Genomic DNA, 13,960 nt, shown 5'->3' on the forward strand with positions numbered 1-13,960 from the left:
GCTCTGCGCTGTTAGTGGGTCAACATTGAAACGTCGAAGGCACATCCCAGAAAGTTGAGATCTGGGCACGAGTTGGCTGGCAGTCTCTCCTTCACTATGTTGGTCTCTATGTAACAGCCTCCGCTGCGCTTGTCTGGTAACATGAAGGTCTTCACAGCGATAGCTCAGCTCGAGACGAAGGATAGCGTCATGTCTGGGTGCTTTCCGAGCTTAACCCCTTCATCCTCGGGAACCAGCGTCAGGTACGGCCATGCGGAGCAGAAGTTCGGGTCATGTAGGAACGAGACGTTCAGGCGCGTGGTCCATATAAATGGCCGAGCCTCGCTGTTGTGCATTTGGCCTTTCTCATAGCTTTGACCCCATGAAACGACCCCAAGACACGAGGCCTGCTGTGGATCTCCTCGCCCGGAGCATGACACGCCAAACATCCTCGATATCCGGCCGCGCACCACAGCAAACAACGACTAGCCAGGGCGAGACAAGAAATTTTCAATCGCTATAAAAAAACACGGGGCTTATCTGGGCGGGATGCTTGGTCGTTACGTGGGTGGGTTGCAGAAGCAATGGGTGTCACGGCGACAGGTCTGCTGCCCGCAAGAGTTGCAGCAGCAGCCTTATAAGTTGTAAATCCGGCACATGGCCAACAGATCTCGTTCAATTATATCGCAGGCTTTCTACTTGTTCATTCTTCATTTTCTTGGACTCAATCAGCCCGTTAATCATACCGGTTACGGTAGACTACTGAAGCTCTCAACACACCTGCAGGAAAGCCCCACGCACCCTTAGCGCAAAACGGTACCCCTCTAAGCTCAACACGCCCGGCCGTGCCAACGACTTTCCCTGAGAGAACAAAACCCGCCCAGGCGCATTCCTTCTAGAAACACGCCTGTTTGATTCCTTCCTCTCTCCCTCCTCAGGCCACCCCGAGAGCAATTGCAGTCACTCAGACGGCAGCAGCGCCCGGCCCCGCACCCCGCTACACCTCTTGAACAGCTCTTCTCAGCCTTCACATACACACATACCGCAACAATGGCGAACGCGTACGTCCATCATGACAAGGGGACCAGAGGTGCTTGGTTACGGCGTAACTCAAGGTAGTCTTCTACGAGAAGCCCATGAACCGCCAACTCATGCACCAACAGCCCAGTCAAAACCTTTCTCTTTGTATACACACTAACGTTTTGATGCAGGTTGGATCATCTTAACGCTGGCAGGACCAGGATTGAGTGGCTCAGCCAGCTCAACACCGAGTACCACCCTGCCAAGGAGTACCGCCGCACCTCCATCATCGGTACCATCGGTCCCAAGACCAACTCTGCGGAGAAGATCAACTCTCTTCGCAAGGCTGGTCTCAACGTCGTCCGCATGAACTTCTCCCACGGCTCGTACGAGTACCACCAGTCGGTCATTGACAACGCGCGCGAGGCCGAGAGGACACAGGCTGGCCGCCCTCTTGCTATTGCGCTCGACACTAAGGGTCCTGAGATCCGCACAGGTAACACTGTTGGCGACGCCGATATCCCCATCAAGGCTGGCACAATCCTGAACATCACCACCGATGACCAGTACGCCACCGCCTCCGACGACAAGAACATGTACGTCGACTACAAGAACATCACCAAGGTCATTGAGGCCGGCCGCATCGTTTACGTCGACGACGGTGTCTTGTCGTTTGAGGTCCTCGAGATCGTTGACGAGCAGACTCTCAAGGTCAAGTGCGTCAACAACGGCAAGATTTCCTCCAAGAAGGGCGTCAACCTGCCCAAGACCGACATTGATCTTCCTCCTCTGTCCGAGAAGGACAAAGCCGATCTCAAGTTTGGCGTGAAGAACGGCGTCGACATGGTCTTTGCCTCCTTCATCCGCCGCGGCAGCGACATCACCGCTATCCGTGAGGTCCTTGGCGAAGAGGGCAAGGACATCCAGATCATTGCCAAGGTCGAGAACCAGCAGGGTGTTAACAACTTCGACGAGATTCTCAAGGAGACCGACGGTGTCATGGTCGCCCGTGGTGACCTTGGTATTGAGATTCCTCCCAGCCAGGTCTTCATTGCCCAGAAGATGATGATCACCAAGTGCAACATTGCCGGAAAGCCCGTCATCACCGCTACACAGATGCTCGAGTCCATGACATACAACCCTCGCCCTACTCGTGCTGAGGTCAGTGACGTCGGTAACGCCGTTCTTGACGGCTCTGACTGCGTCATGTTGTCTGGAGAGACCGCCAAGGGTGACTACCCCGTTGAGGCCGTTACCATGATGCACGAGACCTGCTTGCTCGCTGAGGTCGCTATCCCGTACGTCAACGCCTTCGACGAGCTGAGGAAGCTTGCTCCTATCCCCTGCCCCACCACCGAGACTTGCGCCATGGCAGCTGTCAGCGCTTCTCTCGAGCAGAACGCAGGTGCTATCCTCGTCCTGACAACAAGCGGTACCACCGCTCGCCTTGTCTCCAAGTACCGCCCCGTCTGCCCCATCATCATGGTTTCCCGTAACGCCACAGCCTGCAGGGTAAGTCTGTCCACTACTACCAAATGAAGTTGTGCTAATTTCCGTAGTATTCTCACCTGTACCGTGGTGTATACCCCTTCTTCTTCCCCGAGGAGAAGCCCGACTTCAAGTCTAGCCCGTGGCAAGAGGATGTCGACCGCCGTCTCAAGTGGGGCATCATGAACGCTGTCAAGCTCGGTGTTCTGAGCAAGGGCGACCCCGTTATCTGTGTACAAGGCTGGAGGGGAGGTATGGGCCACACCAACACCCTCCGCATTGTCCCAGCGACGGAGGATCTTGGTTTGGACCAGGAGGCTTAAGGGAAGAGACACAGTTGGCTATAATGTAAAGAGTCGTGTCTATAATGAGATTAGAGATGACGCTGCAATGAACAAAGATACCTTTCATGACTCATTGGAGCAATTGCGGTTTGGCGTAGTTCGTAGTTGGTGCGAGGCTCGGTGCACACGCTAGCATATGCAAGTAAACTTCGAACACAATATCGTAACTCACCTGACTCTCATACTACAAGTCTTTTGAACAAACATCTTACGCGAGCAACCAGAAGCAGACTGGACTTCAGACAAAGGGGCCTGAAGATCGTGGGTGACTAAGAGGTCTTAGCGTCGTGCCTCCAATCACTCCCAGACAGGGCCATGGATCGTGACACTCTACCACCACCAACCATGGATTTATCCGCAATAGTGAACCAAGATGAGGGGCTGGTGCTACCACGCCGGTCCAGTTCCAATGCACACTCGATAGCCCAACCGAGTCCTGTATCCGCATCCTCGAAGCTACCAACGCCGACTTCCAGAGCAATGCCGCTGAAGCGCAAGCGACACGAACCCAAACCGATATGGGCCTACCGAGAGGCCGAGGAGCTTCCCGAGGAGCTTCAGCGATTACAAGAACAACAGCGCCAGCAAGCCCGACCTCCTCCGCCGCCTGTACAGCCTCAGGCGCAGCACCAGGCTCCAGCTATGGCGCAACGCAATGGACCACCGCCTACAGCCTCTGCTGCCGCACCGAACGCTGTTCACGAGCTCGCTGGGTACGAACGACCTGTCTCGAACGATGCGCACGTCTACGATGACGTTTCGCGCAAAGTGTGCGACTTCATCTGGACCACCGCCGTGAACAACGAGATCGTGCGCAAGGCTATTTCGGAGTCACCAAACACACAACTAGAAGTCGAAGCGCGTTGGGGTCAAATCATCGACAAGCATAGGGGTGTTAATGGGGAGCGTCTGCATGGCTTTCACGACACGGAATGCGTGCTTCGGAGGAGTGACAATCTGGACGTCAAGTTCGAGAGTACGATGACGATGGAGCAGCACAAGCGCATGAACATGTATCTCAACGGCCAGGTTCAGCGATCGGCACCCGCGTCGGGCAACAAACGACCGGAAGTCAAGTACGCGCACACTAAGGAAATCGATCAGTTCTATGAGCTCGGCCAGGCAGGGTTCGACAATCTACCTCCCACAGTGCGAATGATGATTGCACAATCAGGCAAGAAGGAGAGAGTCCGCGTGTCGAAAGATGCAAAGACGGGCACTGTCCTCCGCAAGATCATCAAGCTGCGCGTCGCCAACCTCGAGATCAGCTCCCCTCAGACCGAGTGGGATTACCGTATCGGCATCAACCTCGAAATCAACTACCCTGGAGCGATCGAGGAATTGGAACCCAGCATCGAGAGTGGGAAGACCCTGCGGGACATGCAGCGCCAGAAGGACCGCATGTCGTACTCGTGGCTCGGCGCATATCAGGTGGATCTGACGCAGGTGGTGCAAGGGCCGAGCAAGAACCACGAGCTCGAGCTGGAACTCGACTCGCCGGTGTTGCTGAACGAAGCAGACAAGGTGCGGAGGAAGGAGGTCAACAGCTTTGAGCCCTTGATCAACGGCATGCTGAACAACCTCCGGGTTCTGTCGCGAGAAATCACGCCTCAGGGCCCGGCTTAGATCAGGATGGTGTAAAATTAATACTGGTATTGTTATGGCGTTGGTCAATAGGTGGGACGCAGCATATGGAGCGGAGTTTTAACGCGTCAAATTAAGATACCCATTTTGGCTGCAGCATCTGGTTGCAGTCCTCACGTCGATTGTTTTGGCTTTCCATCTACTTCGTGACGTGAAACGTGGAGCTCAGCTGCCTAGCTACAATGCCTGGAGGTACCCAGGAACGCCAAGACGAACAATGCAGCATCAGGGTCACCCAGTAGTGGATGTTTTCTGTTGTTGGTGAAATATGATGCCACAGAGATATCAATCAGACGAGCGTGAGAAATCTTGTGTCACTTTGTTGGAGAGCCGTAGCTTATCGCGTGCGTTGTGCATGTGAGAAGGGGAGATTAGGTCATCGCGGCTAGTTTGCCTCCGACGAGCTCTCTGTGTTTGAGGTCGGCCAACACGTCCAACATTCGAATACAGCATCACCACGGCTCACGCCCAACCCATCACCCACGCCACTTCCCTTTCCTGTCCTTCCTTCCCTGCGCAGCACACACGATCCAGTCTGCGCTGCATCGCCCCAACATCGTCTTTGACCGCCGCAATCCTCGCAGGCGCCGCCACATAGCTCCATCTCCTTCCACTTCCTTCCGCAATCAACACACCTCTCACCAACACCGCGGGGACAACCCCAGCTTCAGCACCACAACCGCCATCTGCTCGCTTCCGTCACCATGGTTGGTCTCACTTCAGCTGCCGGTGTCGTTGGATTCCTCTCAGAGCCAGACCCAGCTCTGCGGTCATTCGCCCTGCATCAGTTGAACGACCAGATCGATCTGCTGTGGCCAGAAGTCGCGGGCTCAGTCAGTCAGATGTAAGCGCTCTACAGCACCGGCTGCCTGCCCGCAGCATCCACCTCAGTACCAGCTACTAACGTGTGCGTCATAGCGAGGCACTCTACGAAGATGAGTCGTTCCCTGAGCGAGAACTCGCCGCGCTTGTAGCAGCGAAGGTCTACTACCAGCTGCAAGAGTACAATGAGAGCATGGTCTTCGCGCTGGGTGCTGGCAAGCTCCTGGACATCCACAAGGCTGGTGAATTTGAGGAGACAATACTAGGTAAGCAGGCACAAACAGCCCAGGGTGCAATGTGGCACAGCATGCTGCATCCTGAAACTCAGACAGCGAATTTCCTGCGGTCTAGAAGCTACGGCGGCTAATTTGCTTGTTGCAGCGAAATGTGTCGACACGTACATCGCCATGTCCGCTCTCCACAACCCACCGACCCCCGTCAGCAAGGCAAACCAGGCGCCTCCGCAGCTGAGCACATCATTTCCCGGAAGCTCGACAGGTGCTGCCAGCACTTCAGCTAGCTTGACCTCGCCCATCACACCCTTCTCGCAATCTGCGCTGCCTTCCAAGTCGCTGCTCTCCCGCGAGGACACAAACACATTCGATCCCACAACTCCCGGTGGTGGCAATGCGGGTGTAGCTGGAGCACATCCCTCGCCCATGATCCTGCAGAGGAACGTTCAGAAGAATCTACAGGCTACGATCCGGCGGATATTCGAAAGCTGCTATGAGAGCGGTGACTACAAGCAGGTTGTGGGCATTGCGATCGAGGCACGGAATCTGGATGTTCTGCGTGCGTCGATCCTCCGAGCAAGCCAGGACGAGAAGGAGAAGTCGGGCAAGAAGCCTGCAACGGGCGCTTCCACCAAGAGCGAGGAGCTGATGGACTACGTGCTCGACATCTGCATGAACGTCGTGCAGGAGAGGGGCTTGAGGAATGAAGTAGGTTGAGCCTGAGAAAGGCGAAGCGATTGTGACAGTCAGCTAACTTGGAACAGATCCTCCGCCTTATTCTTGACCTGCTCAACGACAACGAGATCCCTACCCCCGACTACTTCTCGATCGCCAAGTGCGTCACTTACCTCGATCAGCATTCGCTTGCGTCGAAGCTCGTCCGACAGTTGGTCGAACAGGGCGACGACAAGTCGCTCGCGACCGCTTACCAGATCTCGTTCGACTTGTACGAGAACGGCACTCAGGAATTCCTTGCGAAAATTATGGCAGACTTGCCTGAGTCAGATGAGGAGGACAAGGAGTCGAAGCCCTCTGACAACGGCGACGCATCTGAAGCGAAGGAGTCGGACTCCCTACTTACGGGTGCAGATACAAGCAACGTTTCGGACCTGCCATCTCGCACAAAGAAGTCCGGCAGCGAGGACCACAGCAAGGCATTCAGCTCCGTGCGCCACATTCTTCGCGGAACCAAGAGCATTGAGCTGAATCTCGAATTTCTCTACAGGAACAACCACACCGATAAGTCTGTCTTGAACAAGATCCGCGACAGCCTCGAGGCACGAAGTTCCATCTTCCACAGCAGCGTTACATTCGCGAATGCGTTCATGAACGCCGGCACCACAAACGATACATTCTTCCGGGAGAACTTGGATTGGTTGGGCAAGGCGGTCAACTGGTCGAAGTTCTCAGCGACTGCGGCTCTTGGTGTCATCCACCGTGGTAACATCACACAAGGTCAGAAGTTGCTGGATCCATACCTGCCAAAGGACAGCGTCTCATCCGGCTCTCACTACGAGCAGGGTGGATCTTTGTACGCTCTCGGTCTGATCTACGCCAACCATGGCAGCAACGTTCTAGACTATCTTGTCAAGCAGTTCCAGAACGCCTCTGAGGAGGTCATCCAGCACGGTGGTGCGCTCGGTGTTGGTGTTGCCGGCATGGCTACGGGGTCTGAGGAGATCTTCGATGCCTTCAAGAGCGTCCTGTACACCGACTCTGCCATCAATGGTGAGGCTGTCGGTCTCTCCATGGGTCTTGTCATGCTTGGTACAGGCAGCATCAAGGCCCTTGAGGACATGATCCAGTACGCACACGACACACAGCACGAGAAGATCGTTCGTGGTCTCGCTATGGGTATGGCGCTCATCATGTACGCCCGCCAGGAAGCCGCCGACGAGCTCATCAACGGTCTCCTCGATGACCCGGACCCAACCCTGCGTTACGGTGGCATCATGACCATCGCACTGGCGTACTGTGGCACAGGCAGCAACAAGGCCGTCCGTAGGTTATTACACGTTGCTGTTAGCGACGTCAGCGATGATGTGCGCCGAGTAGCGGTCATGAGCTTGGGTTTCGTGTTGTTCAGGAAGCCCGGCAGCGTTCCTCGTATGGTCGAACTTCTTTCCGAGTCTTACAACCCACACGTCCGCTACGGAGCTACCATGGCTCTTGGTATCGCCTGTGCTGGTACCGGCCTTCCCGAGGCAGTCGACCTGTTGGAGCCTATGATGAAGGACTCCACCGACTTCGTTCGTCAGGGTGCCTTGATCTCGCTCGCCATGATTATGGTACAGCAGAACGAGGCTATGAACCCCAAGGTTGCATCAATCAGGAAGCAGCTTACCAAGATCATCGGTGACCGCCACGAGGATGCCATGGCCAAGATGGGTTGTGCGCTTGCTCTTGGTATCATCGACGCTGGAGGCCGCAACTGCACAATTGGACTGCAGACACCGACTGGCAACCTCAACATGGCAGCCATTGTTGGTATGGCTGTCTTCACACAGTACTGGTACTGGTTCCCCTTGACACACTTCCTGTCGCTCAGCTTCACACCAACCGCCATCATTGGTGTCGACCAGGACCTCCAGATCCCATCGTTCAAGTTCTACAGCAACACTCGGCCAAGCATGTTCGACTACCCACCAGAGACGGAGGTCAAGGCCGAGGAGGCGCCCGAGAAGGTCAAGACCGCTGTCCTGTCAACAACAGCGCAGGACAAGCGCCGAAGGATGGTCAAGGAGCGCCAGCGCCGTAGGGAGAGTATGGACGTCGACCAGACACCTACGACGCCCAAGCCTGCCGATGATGACAAGATGGACGTTGATGAGGAGAAGAAGGACGACGAGAAGGCTGAGGGCTATGCACCAGAGTCGCCGAAGAAGAAGGTGGAGAAGGAGAAGGTTGGTTACGAGTTGGAGAACATGTCGCGTGTCCTGCCACCCCAGGTGAAGCACATCGCATTCCCTGGGGACCGTTTCATTCCAGTCAAGAAGGTCAGTCCAGCCACATTGCCTTATACATTTCAAACACTAACTTGTACACAGCCAACACTCGGGGTTATTCTTCTCACGGATACAAAGCCTTCAGAGCCCAAGGAGCTGCTCGAGCTTAAGGTCAAGAAGGCGGCGCCGGCACCAGCGCCTGGTGCTTCAGGGTCGTCTGGTGAACAGGCAGCTGAAGGTGTTGCAGATGCCGAGTCGTCTGGATCTACAACAGACAACCTGGTAGAGGAGGGCAGTGAGGAAGCATCGCTACCTGGGGATTTCGAGTACGAGTCAGACACGAACCCAAATGACAGCGAGTAGAGGCAGTCGAGGGTCGATTGTAGTATCCTTCTTGGAGCCGGGCGGATTGTCTGCATTGATCTTAGGCTTAGGGAGGTCAGAGAAGGCCGCTTTCCCAGCCTGCCTAGATGTATAATAGCCCATGCGGTCTACTAGAATTATAAGCATAGTCGTTCACATCACTGTTCATTGGGTGACTGTGTGCATAATCATCCCATCTCCACTGGGACAACGCGTGTCTGCGGTCCTCGGCGGTCCGGGCTTGGCGCTGCATCGAAAAGTATGGCATGACCTTGACGCGCAGCAACTCTCCCACATGCCGCCATGGGCCTTCGACCGGGGCTGCCACGAACGATTGCCGGCCGCGGTGCGAATACTGTATGCCTGCAATGCTGGCGGAAGCTGGCCCGGACGCCGATGCCTTTGCGCCAGGCCTTCTCGACCATCCCATCACATAGATCCGGCGCGGTAGCTGTGGGGAAGAGCCGGAACTCGTTCAGCAAAGACTTCTTCGGCAAGAACTCATTATTAAAAGAGACGTTCTGGCAATCGAGGAGAGAACTGCAGAGCTCCATTGCGACAGTCAAGACAAATAGCGGACAGCCAGCAGCACCACGAGATGCAACCACCACACCCACACCAACGCCCACAGACGACATCCTCCCCCACCGGCGGCGGAAGCGCGCCAAAGAACTCGCCGCACCGCAGTCCTCGCCCTCGCCCACCCCCGAAGGCACAGAAGCCTACCCCATCCCCCTCGACGCCTCCGCCCGCCTCGCCGACCTAGCAACCACCCAAACCTCGCTCAAGCGCCTCTTCTTCACATACCTCTCGCTCTCGAAACCGCGGCTTTCGTTCCTCGTCGTCCTCACCGCCACCGCCACATACAGTCTCTACCCGGTCCCGCAGCTGCTCAGCACGGCAGCGACCGCGACGCCCAGTCTGTCTGCGCTCACGCTGCTGTTCCTCACCACGGGTACCGCGCTGTGTTCAGCGAGCGCGAACGCGTTCAATATGATCATGGAGCCCAAGTTCGACGCCCAGATGAGCCGGACGCGCAACAGGCCGCTGGTCAGGAAGTTGATTAGCGTGCGCGGCGCGGTCGTGTTCGCTGTTGCGTGCGGCATCGTTGGCACCGCAGGTCTATACTTTGGTGTGAATCCTACCACCGCGTTCCTCGGGGCCAGCAATATCGTCCTGTACGCTGGCATTTATACACCACTGAAACGTATCAGCGTGCTGAATACGTGGGTTGGCGCCGTGGTTGGCGGGCTGCCGCCGCTGATGGGCTGGACGGCTGCGGCGAGCCAGTACGCGCACGACGGCACGTGGGAGGAGTTGTTGTTCAGCGAGGGGAGTGCTGGGGGCTGGCTGTGCGCCGCGCTGCTGTTCGCATGGCAGTTTCCGCACTTCAACAGCCTGTCGTGGTCGATCCGCGACGAGTACCGCAACGCGGGCTACCGGATGCTGGCGTGGGTCAACCCAAGGCAGAACGGGCGTGTTGCGCTGAGATATGCGGTGCTTATGTTTCCGGTCTGTATTGGATTGAGTCTGTGCGGGATTACGGATATGAGTTACATCGCCACGAGTAGTGTGGTGAATGGCTGGATGGCCTGGAAGGCGTGGGAGTTTTGGAAGCAGGATGGGCACAAGGGGACTGCGAGGGGGCTGTTCTGGGCCAGTGTGTGGCATCTGCCGATTGTCATGGTACTGGCTATGGCGCAGAAGAAGGGGCTGGGTGAGAGGCTGTACAGGAGCATCTTCGGGTATGCGGATATCGAGGATGATGAGCTGTATTATGAGGCTGGGGAGCTGGAAGAAGAAGAAGAAGAAGAGGAGGAGGAGGAGGAGGAGGAAAAGTATCAGAGGAGACGGGTGGTGAACTGATGGATGAGTGTCTCCTTGCGTTTACCATGGGTTGGTGGATTAGCTGTCACGATACCTTGTATTATATGGCATCAGCATGTATCAAGATGATCAGTTGCGCACACCCGAAGGCGTTCAAGACTGCAACACATCGATTTGCTTGTACCATACACCGAGTATCTTCGCGGAACCGGCAGCACAACATGACAGTGCTCGAAAAACGATAACGTCCACCGTACGCAAGGAATCGTTCGCTCTGCACTTGGAGATGGCATCCCATAATTCCCCCGTGTCTTTTCGTCTCCGCTCAGCCATGCGCACCACCTGCTTATGCAGGATACTTCCGCAGCTGTGCACGTGTCAGTATCGTACTCCCAGTCGAAGGTCGAAAGAGGGCGAGGGGGGGGGGGGGGGGACTTAGAGGAGGACTTAGAGGAGGAGGACTTACATCCAGGCTCAAATACTTGCTCGTCATCTTGCTCTGATCCCTCATAACGCCGACCAGGGTCTCACTCTCCTGGAAGAAGCCAGCCTTCAAAGAGATGACGATGAACTGCATACCAGGGCTGGCGTGCTCGCGGACGTACTTTGCCACGCGCGACACATTGACATTGTCCAGCGCGGCATCGACCTCGTCCAGCACAAAGAAGGGACTCGGCTGGTACGAGTGGATAGCAAAAAGCAGCGCCAGCGCCGCAATCGTCTTCTCACCACCGCTGAGATGCTCCATGTCGCGGAAGCGTTTGAGCGGCGGCATGGCATGGTATTTCAGACCTGCGAGGTATGGCTCGGTGGAGTCCTCCATGTCGAGGTACGCCTGCCCACCCAAGGGGAACTGCGGGGACTTGGTCAGATCCTTGTACGTCCCGCCAATGTTCTCGCTGATGTGGTTGAAGGCTTTCATAAACAAATCATATCGGCGCTGCTTGACTTCCTCGAATGCTTTCTTGGCTGCCGCCGCGCGCTTGCGGGTCGCTGCGAAATCAGCGTCGACGGCGGCGAGGCGCGCTTCCGTGGCCGCCAGGCGCTCGCCGGCGCGCATGTTGGGGGTCGCTTTGGAGATGTCGGTTTCGAGGCGGGTGATTGTGTCGGTGAGGCGGGATTCGGTGGTGCGGAGGGAGGTCAGGAGGGCGGATTGGACTTTGTCGTCGTCGTCGTCGTCGGAGTCTTCGTTCTCGAGGAGCTCGAGGAGCTCGGTGCGGAGTTCTTCTTCGAGCTCGTCAAAGTCGACGTCGATGCCGTAGTTGTCTACTTCTGGCTGCTGGATCTGCGTGTTGTCGGGGTCTTCGTCGACGTCCATGGAGTCGGCGTCTGGGCGAGGCAGGTCTGTCATGGGCAGCGAGGCGAGTGGATTGGAGTCTGAGGTGAGCGGGATCTTGATCTCGTTGACTCGGCACTCCTTGAGTGTGTTGTAGCGGTTCGTTGCACTCGTCTTGATCTTGGCTTCTTCGCTGTCCACTTCTCTCAAGACCTTCTTGACCTTCTCGTTCCGCTGATCGAGGGCACGGCGTGCTTCCTTGACGGCGAGGGCTCGCCCTGTCAGCTTCTCTTCTAGGGCCTCGCGCTTCTCTTGCAGTTCCTCTAGCTCAGCCTGGAGCACGTCTCTTGCGTTCTGCAGCTCTTCCTGCTTCTCCTGGTGTTCTGCAAGCTGTTGGTCGATGCGCTTGATCTTGCCTTCAGCCTGTGAAAGACGGTCTTCGATCCCTTGCAGCGACGACTCCAGCTGCTTGAGGAGAAACGAGAGTTTGCTGCGCTGTCGGGTGAACTCGAGACGCTTCTCAGCTGCCTCCTGCTGGACTGTGCCTTGCTGATCTTCGTAGTCGCGGATCGATGCGTAGCCGAGCCTCTGACAGAAGGCAGCAAAGACGCTATCAGTGACCTGATTGACTACATCTTGGAAGCCCTTGAGTTCGTCCTCTCGGTTTCGCAGTCGTTGTGTCTGCTGGTCAAAGTTTGGCCGTACGCCTCTCAGCTCACTCTTGTGGTGTGCCAGCTCCTTCTTCAAGCTATCGATGTTGCGAGTGAGAGCCTTCGTTTCGTCCTGCGCCCGCCTAACCTGGTCCGTGAGATCCAGCAGCTCAGCCTCGATGGTCTGCTCCTGTTGTCGCGAACTCTCGAGCTTGGGCAGATTAGCCAGTTCTTTCTGTATCGAGTCAACGCGGTCGCGAAGGGTCTGGTACGACTTCTCGTCCCACGATTGCTCGCCGCCATCATCATCGCGGTCCAGCTCACCACCAGTCTGAGTGCCACCCTTGCTGATGACACGGCCGTCGAGTGTAACCGCCTTGGCTTGCACCCGGCGCTCGTACCTCAGCTCCTTCGCAACCTTCTCGGTGTCACAGATCATGGTACTGCCACACGCTGCGGTCATGGCGCGCTCGTGCTTCGGTTCGTAGTTGATGCAATCAATGGCCAGGCGCATGCCCTTGTGCATGCCCTTGAGTTGCGAATCGACGGCCTTGATCTGGATGGAATCGAGTGGGTCGAAGGACATGATGCCGATGCGCTCCTGCTTCAGGTAGGCGATGCATTCCTTTGCAGTCGCTTCCGTGTCGACGATGACTGTCTCCATCTGAGGTCCCAGCACTCGGCCCATGGCCTTGCGGTACTTGGCCTGTTTGGCTGTGATGAGGTCCCTGTACCGGCCATGCACCTTCTCGGGCCCGAGCCGCACGCGAAGCCGCTCGATGGCCTTGCGGGCTTCTTGCTGCTTGCGCGACTCGCGTCGGCTGCCTTCGACTATGCTGAGCTGCGTCGCGGACTCCTGCAGCATCTGGTTCTTCTCCTGGTAGTTCAGCTCCAGCTGTCGGCGATCAGAGCGTAGTTTGTCCAGCTCCTTTTGCTTAGCGCTTCTCGCCGACTCCAGCTCTCGCATCTGTGACTTCTCCTCCTTTTGCCGCTCTTCGAGCCGGCCAATCTCCGCACTCAACCTCTCGGCAGCCTTCTCGTGGGCATCGACGCTTTGCTGCAGGTTCCGAACGTGGTCCTGGTCTGTGTCGACTTCACGCTGTAGTCGGTCGATCTGCATCTGGTCTGCGTGGGTGCGCTTCACAACCTCGCCGCGGAGCTGGTTGTACTCGTGGAGGTCTTGCTGCGACAGCTCACGGCCCTGTCGCTGGGACGCAGCCTTGAACTCGTCCTCCCACTTCTTCTCCGCTTTCTGCACCAGGTCCAGATCCTTTTTGATCTTGTGCACCTGCTGTGCTTCCGTGTCGCGCTTCTTCCTGAGGTCGGCGAGCACAGCGTCGTTCTTTTGGCGCTGGTTGTTCAGCAGACG

General features: G+C 56.6%; 4 protein-coding genes across 4 annotated transcripts; all 4 read left to right on the top strand.

Moving 5' to 3' along the window:
• The first annotated feature begins 729 nt into the window (after positions 1-729).
• Positions 730-2,978, top strand: BU25DRAFT_84427 (pyruvate kinase). Its single transcript, XM_033712161.1, has 3 exons — positions 730-1,040; positions 1,191-2,511; positions 2,559-2,978. Exons 1-3 carry the CDS (start codon positions 1,030-1,032, stop codon positions 2,808-2,810), a joined length of 1,584 nt encoding a protein of 527 aa, XP_033567031.1. The 5' UTR covers positions 730-1,029; the 3' UTR covers positions 2,811-2,978.
• A 198-nt stretch (positions 2,979-3,176) lies between these two features.
• On the top strand, positions 3,177-4,457 carry BU25DRAFT_417421 (mRNA triphosphatase CET1; the record flags this gene model as incomplete). The annotated part of the gene is made up of 1 exon (XM_033707807.1): positions 3,177-4,457. The coding sequence occupies one exon, from the start codon at positions 3,177-3,179 to the stop codon at positions 4,455-4,457; it is 1,281 nt and encodes a 426-aa protein (XP_033567032.1).
• A 449-nt stretch (positions 4,458-4,906) lies between these two features.
• Positions 4,907-8,994, top strand: BU25DRAFT_406152 (26S proteasome regulatory subunit rpn2). The gene is made up of 5 exons (XM_033705204.1): positions 4,907-5,319; positions 5,394-5,563; positions 5,679-6,238; positions 6,295-8,526; positions 8,578-8,994. Exons 1-5 carry the CDS (start codon positions 5,180-5,182, stop codon positions 8,836-8,838), a joined length of 3,363 nt encoding a protein of 1,120 aa, XP_033567033.1. The 5' UTR covers positions 4,907-5,179; the 3' UTR covers positions 8,839-8,994.
• Positions 8,995-9,076: 82 nt separating this feature from the next.
• BU25DRAFT_84473 (protoheme IX farnesyltransferase mitochondrial precursor) lies at positions 9,077-11,071 on the top strand. Its single transcript, XM_033712162.1, has one exon. It carries the CDS (start codon positions 9,142-9,144, stop codon positions 10,702-10,704), a length of 1,563 nt encoding a protein of 520 aa, XP_033567034.1. The 5' UTR covers positions 9,077-9,141; the 3' UTR covers positions 10,705-11,071.
• Positions 11,072-13,960: the final 2,889 nt, after the last annotated feature.

The sequence above is a fragment of the Macroventuria anomochaeta genome (assembly GCF_010093625.1).
Source record: "Macroventuria anomochaeta strain CBS 525.71 unplaced genomic scaffold BU25scaffold_2, whole genome shotgun sequence".
Taxonomy (NCBI): Eukaryota; Fungi; Ascomycota; class Dothideomycetes; order Pleosporales; family Didymellaceae; genus Macroventuria; species Macroventuria anomochaeta.

Excerpts from the sequence above, each read along its gene's own strand:
- BU25DRAFT_84427 (XM_033712161.1), top strand. Across the intron at positions 2,512-2,558 it reads GTAACGCCACAGCCTGCAGG|TATTCTCACCTGTACCGTGG; the intron begins GTAAGTCTGTCC and ends TAATTTCCGTAG.
- BU25DRAFT_406152 (XM_033705204.1), top strand. The coding sequence starts at position 5,180 with ATGGTTGGTCTCACTTCAGCTGCCGGTGTCGTTGGATTCCTCTCAGAG. Across the intron at positions 6,239-6,294 it reads AGAGGGGCTTGAGGAATGAA|ATCCTCCGCCTTATTCTTGA; the intron begins GTAGGTTGAGCC and ends AACTTGGAACAG. Across the intron at positions 8,527-8,577 it reads GTTTCATTCCAGTCAAGAAG|CCAACACTCGGGGTTATTCT; the intron begins GTCAGTCCAGCC and ends ACTTGTACACAG.
- BU25DRAFT_84473 (XM_033712162.1), top strand. The coding sequence starts at position 9,142 with ATGGGCCTTCGACCGGGGCTGCCACGAACGATTGCCGGCCGCGGTGCG.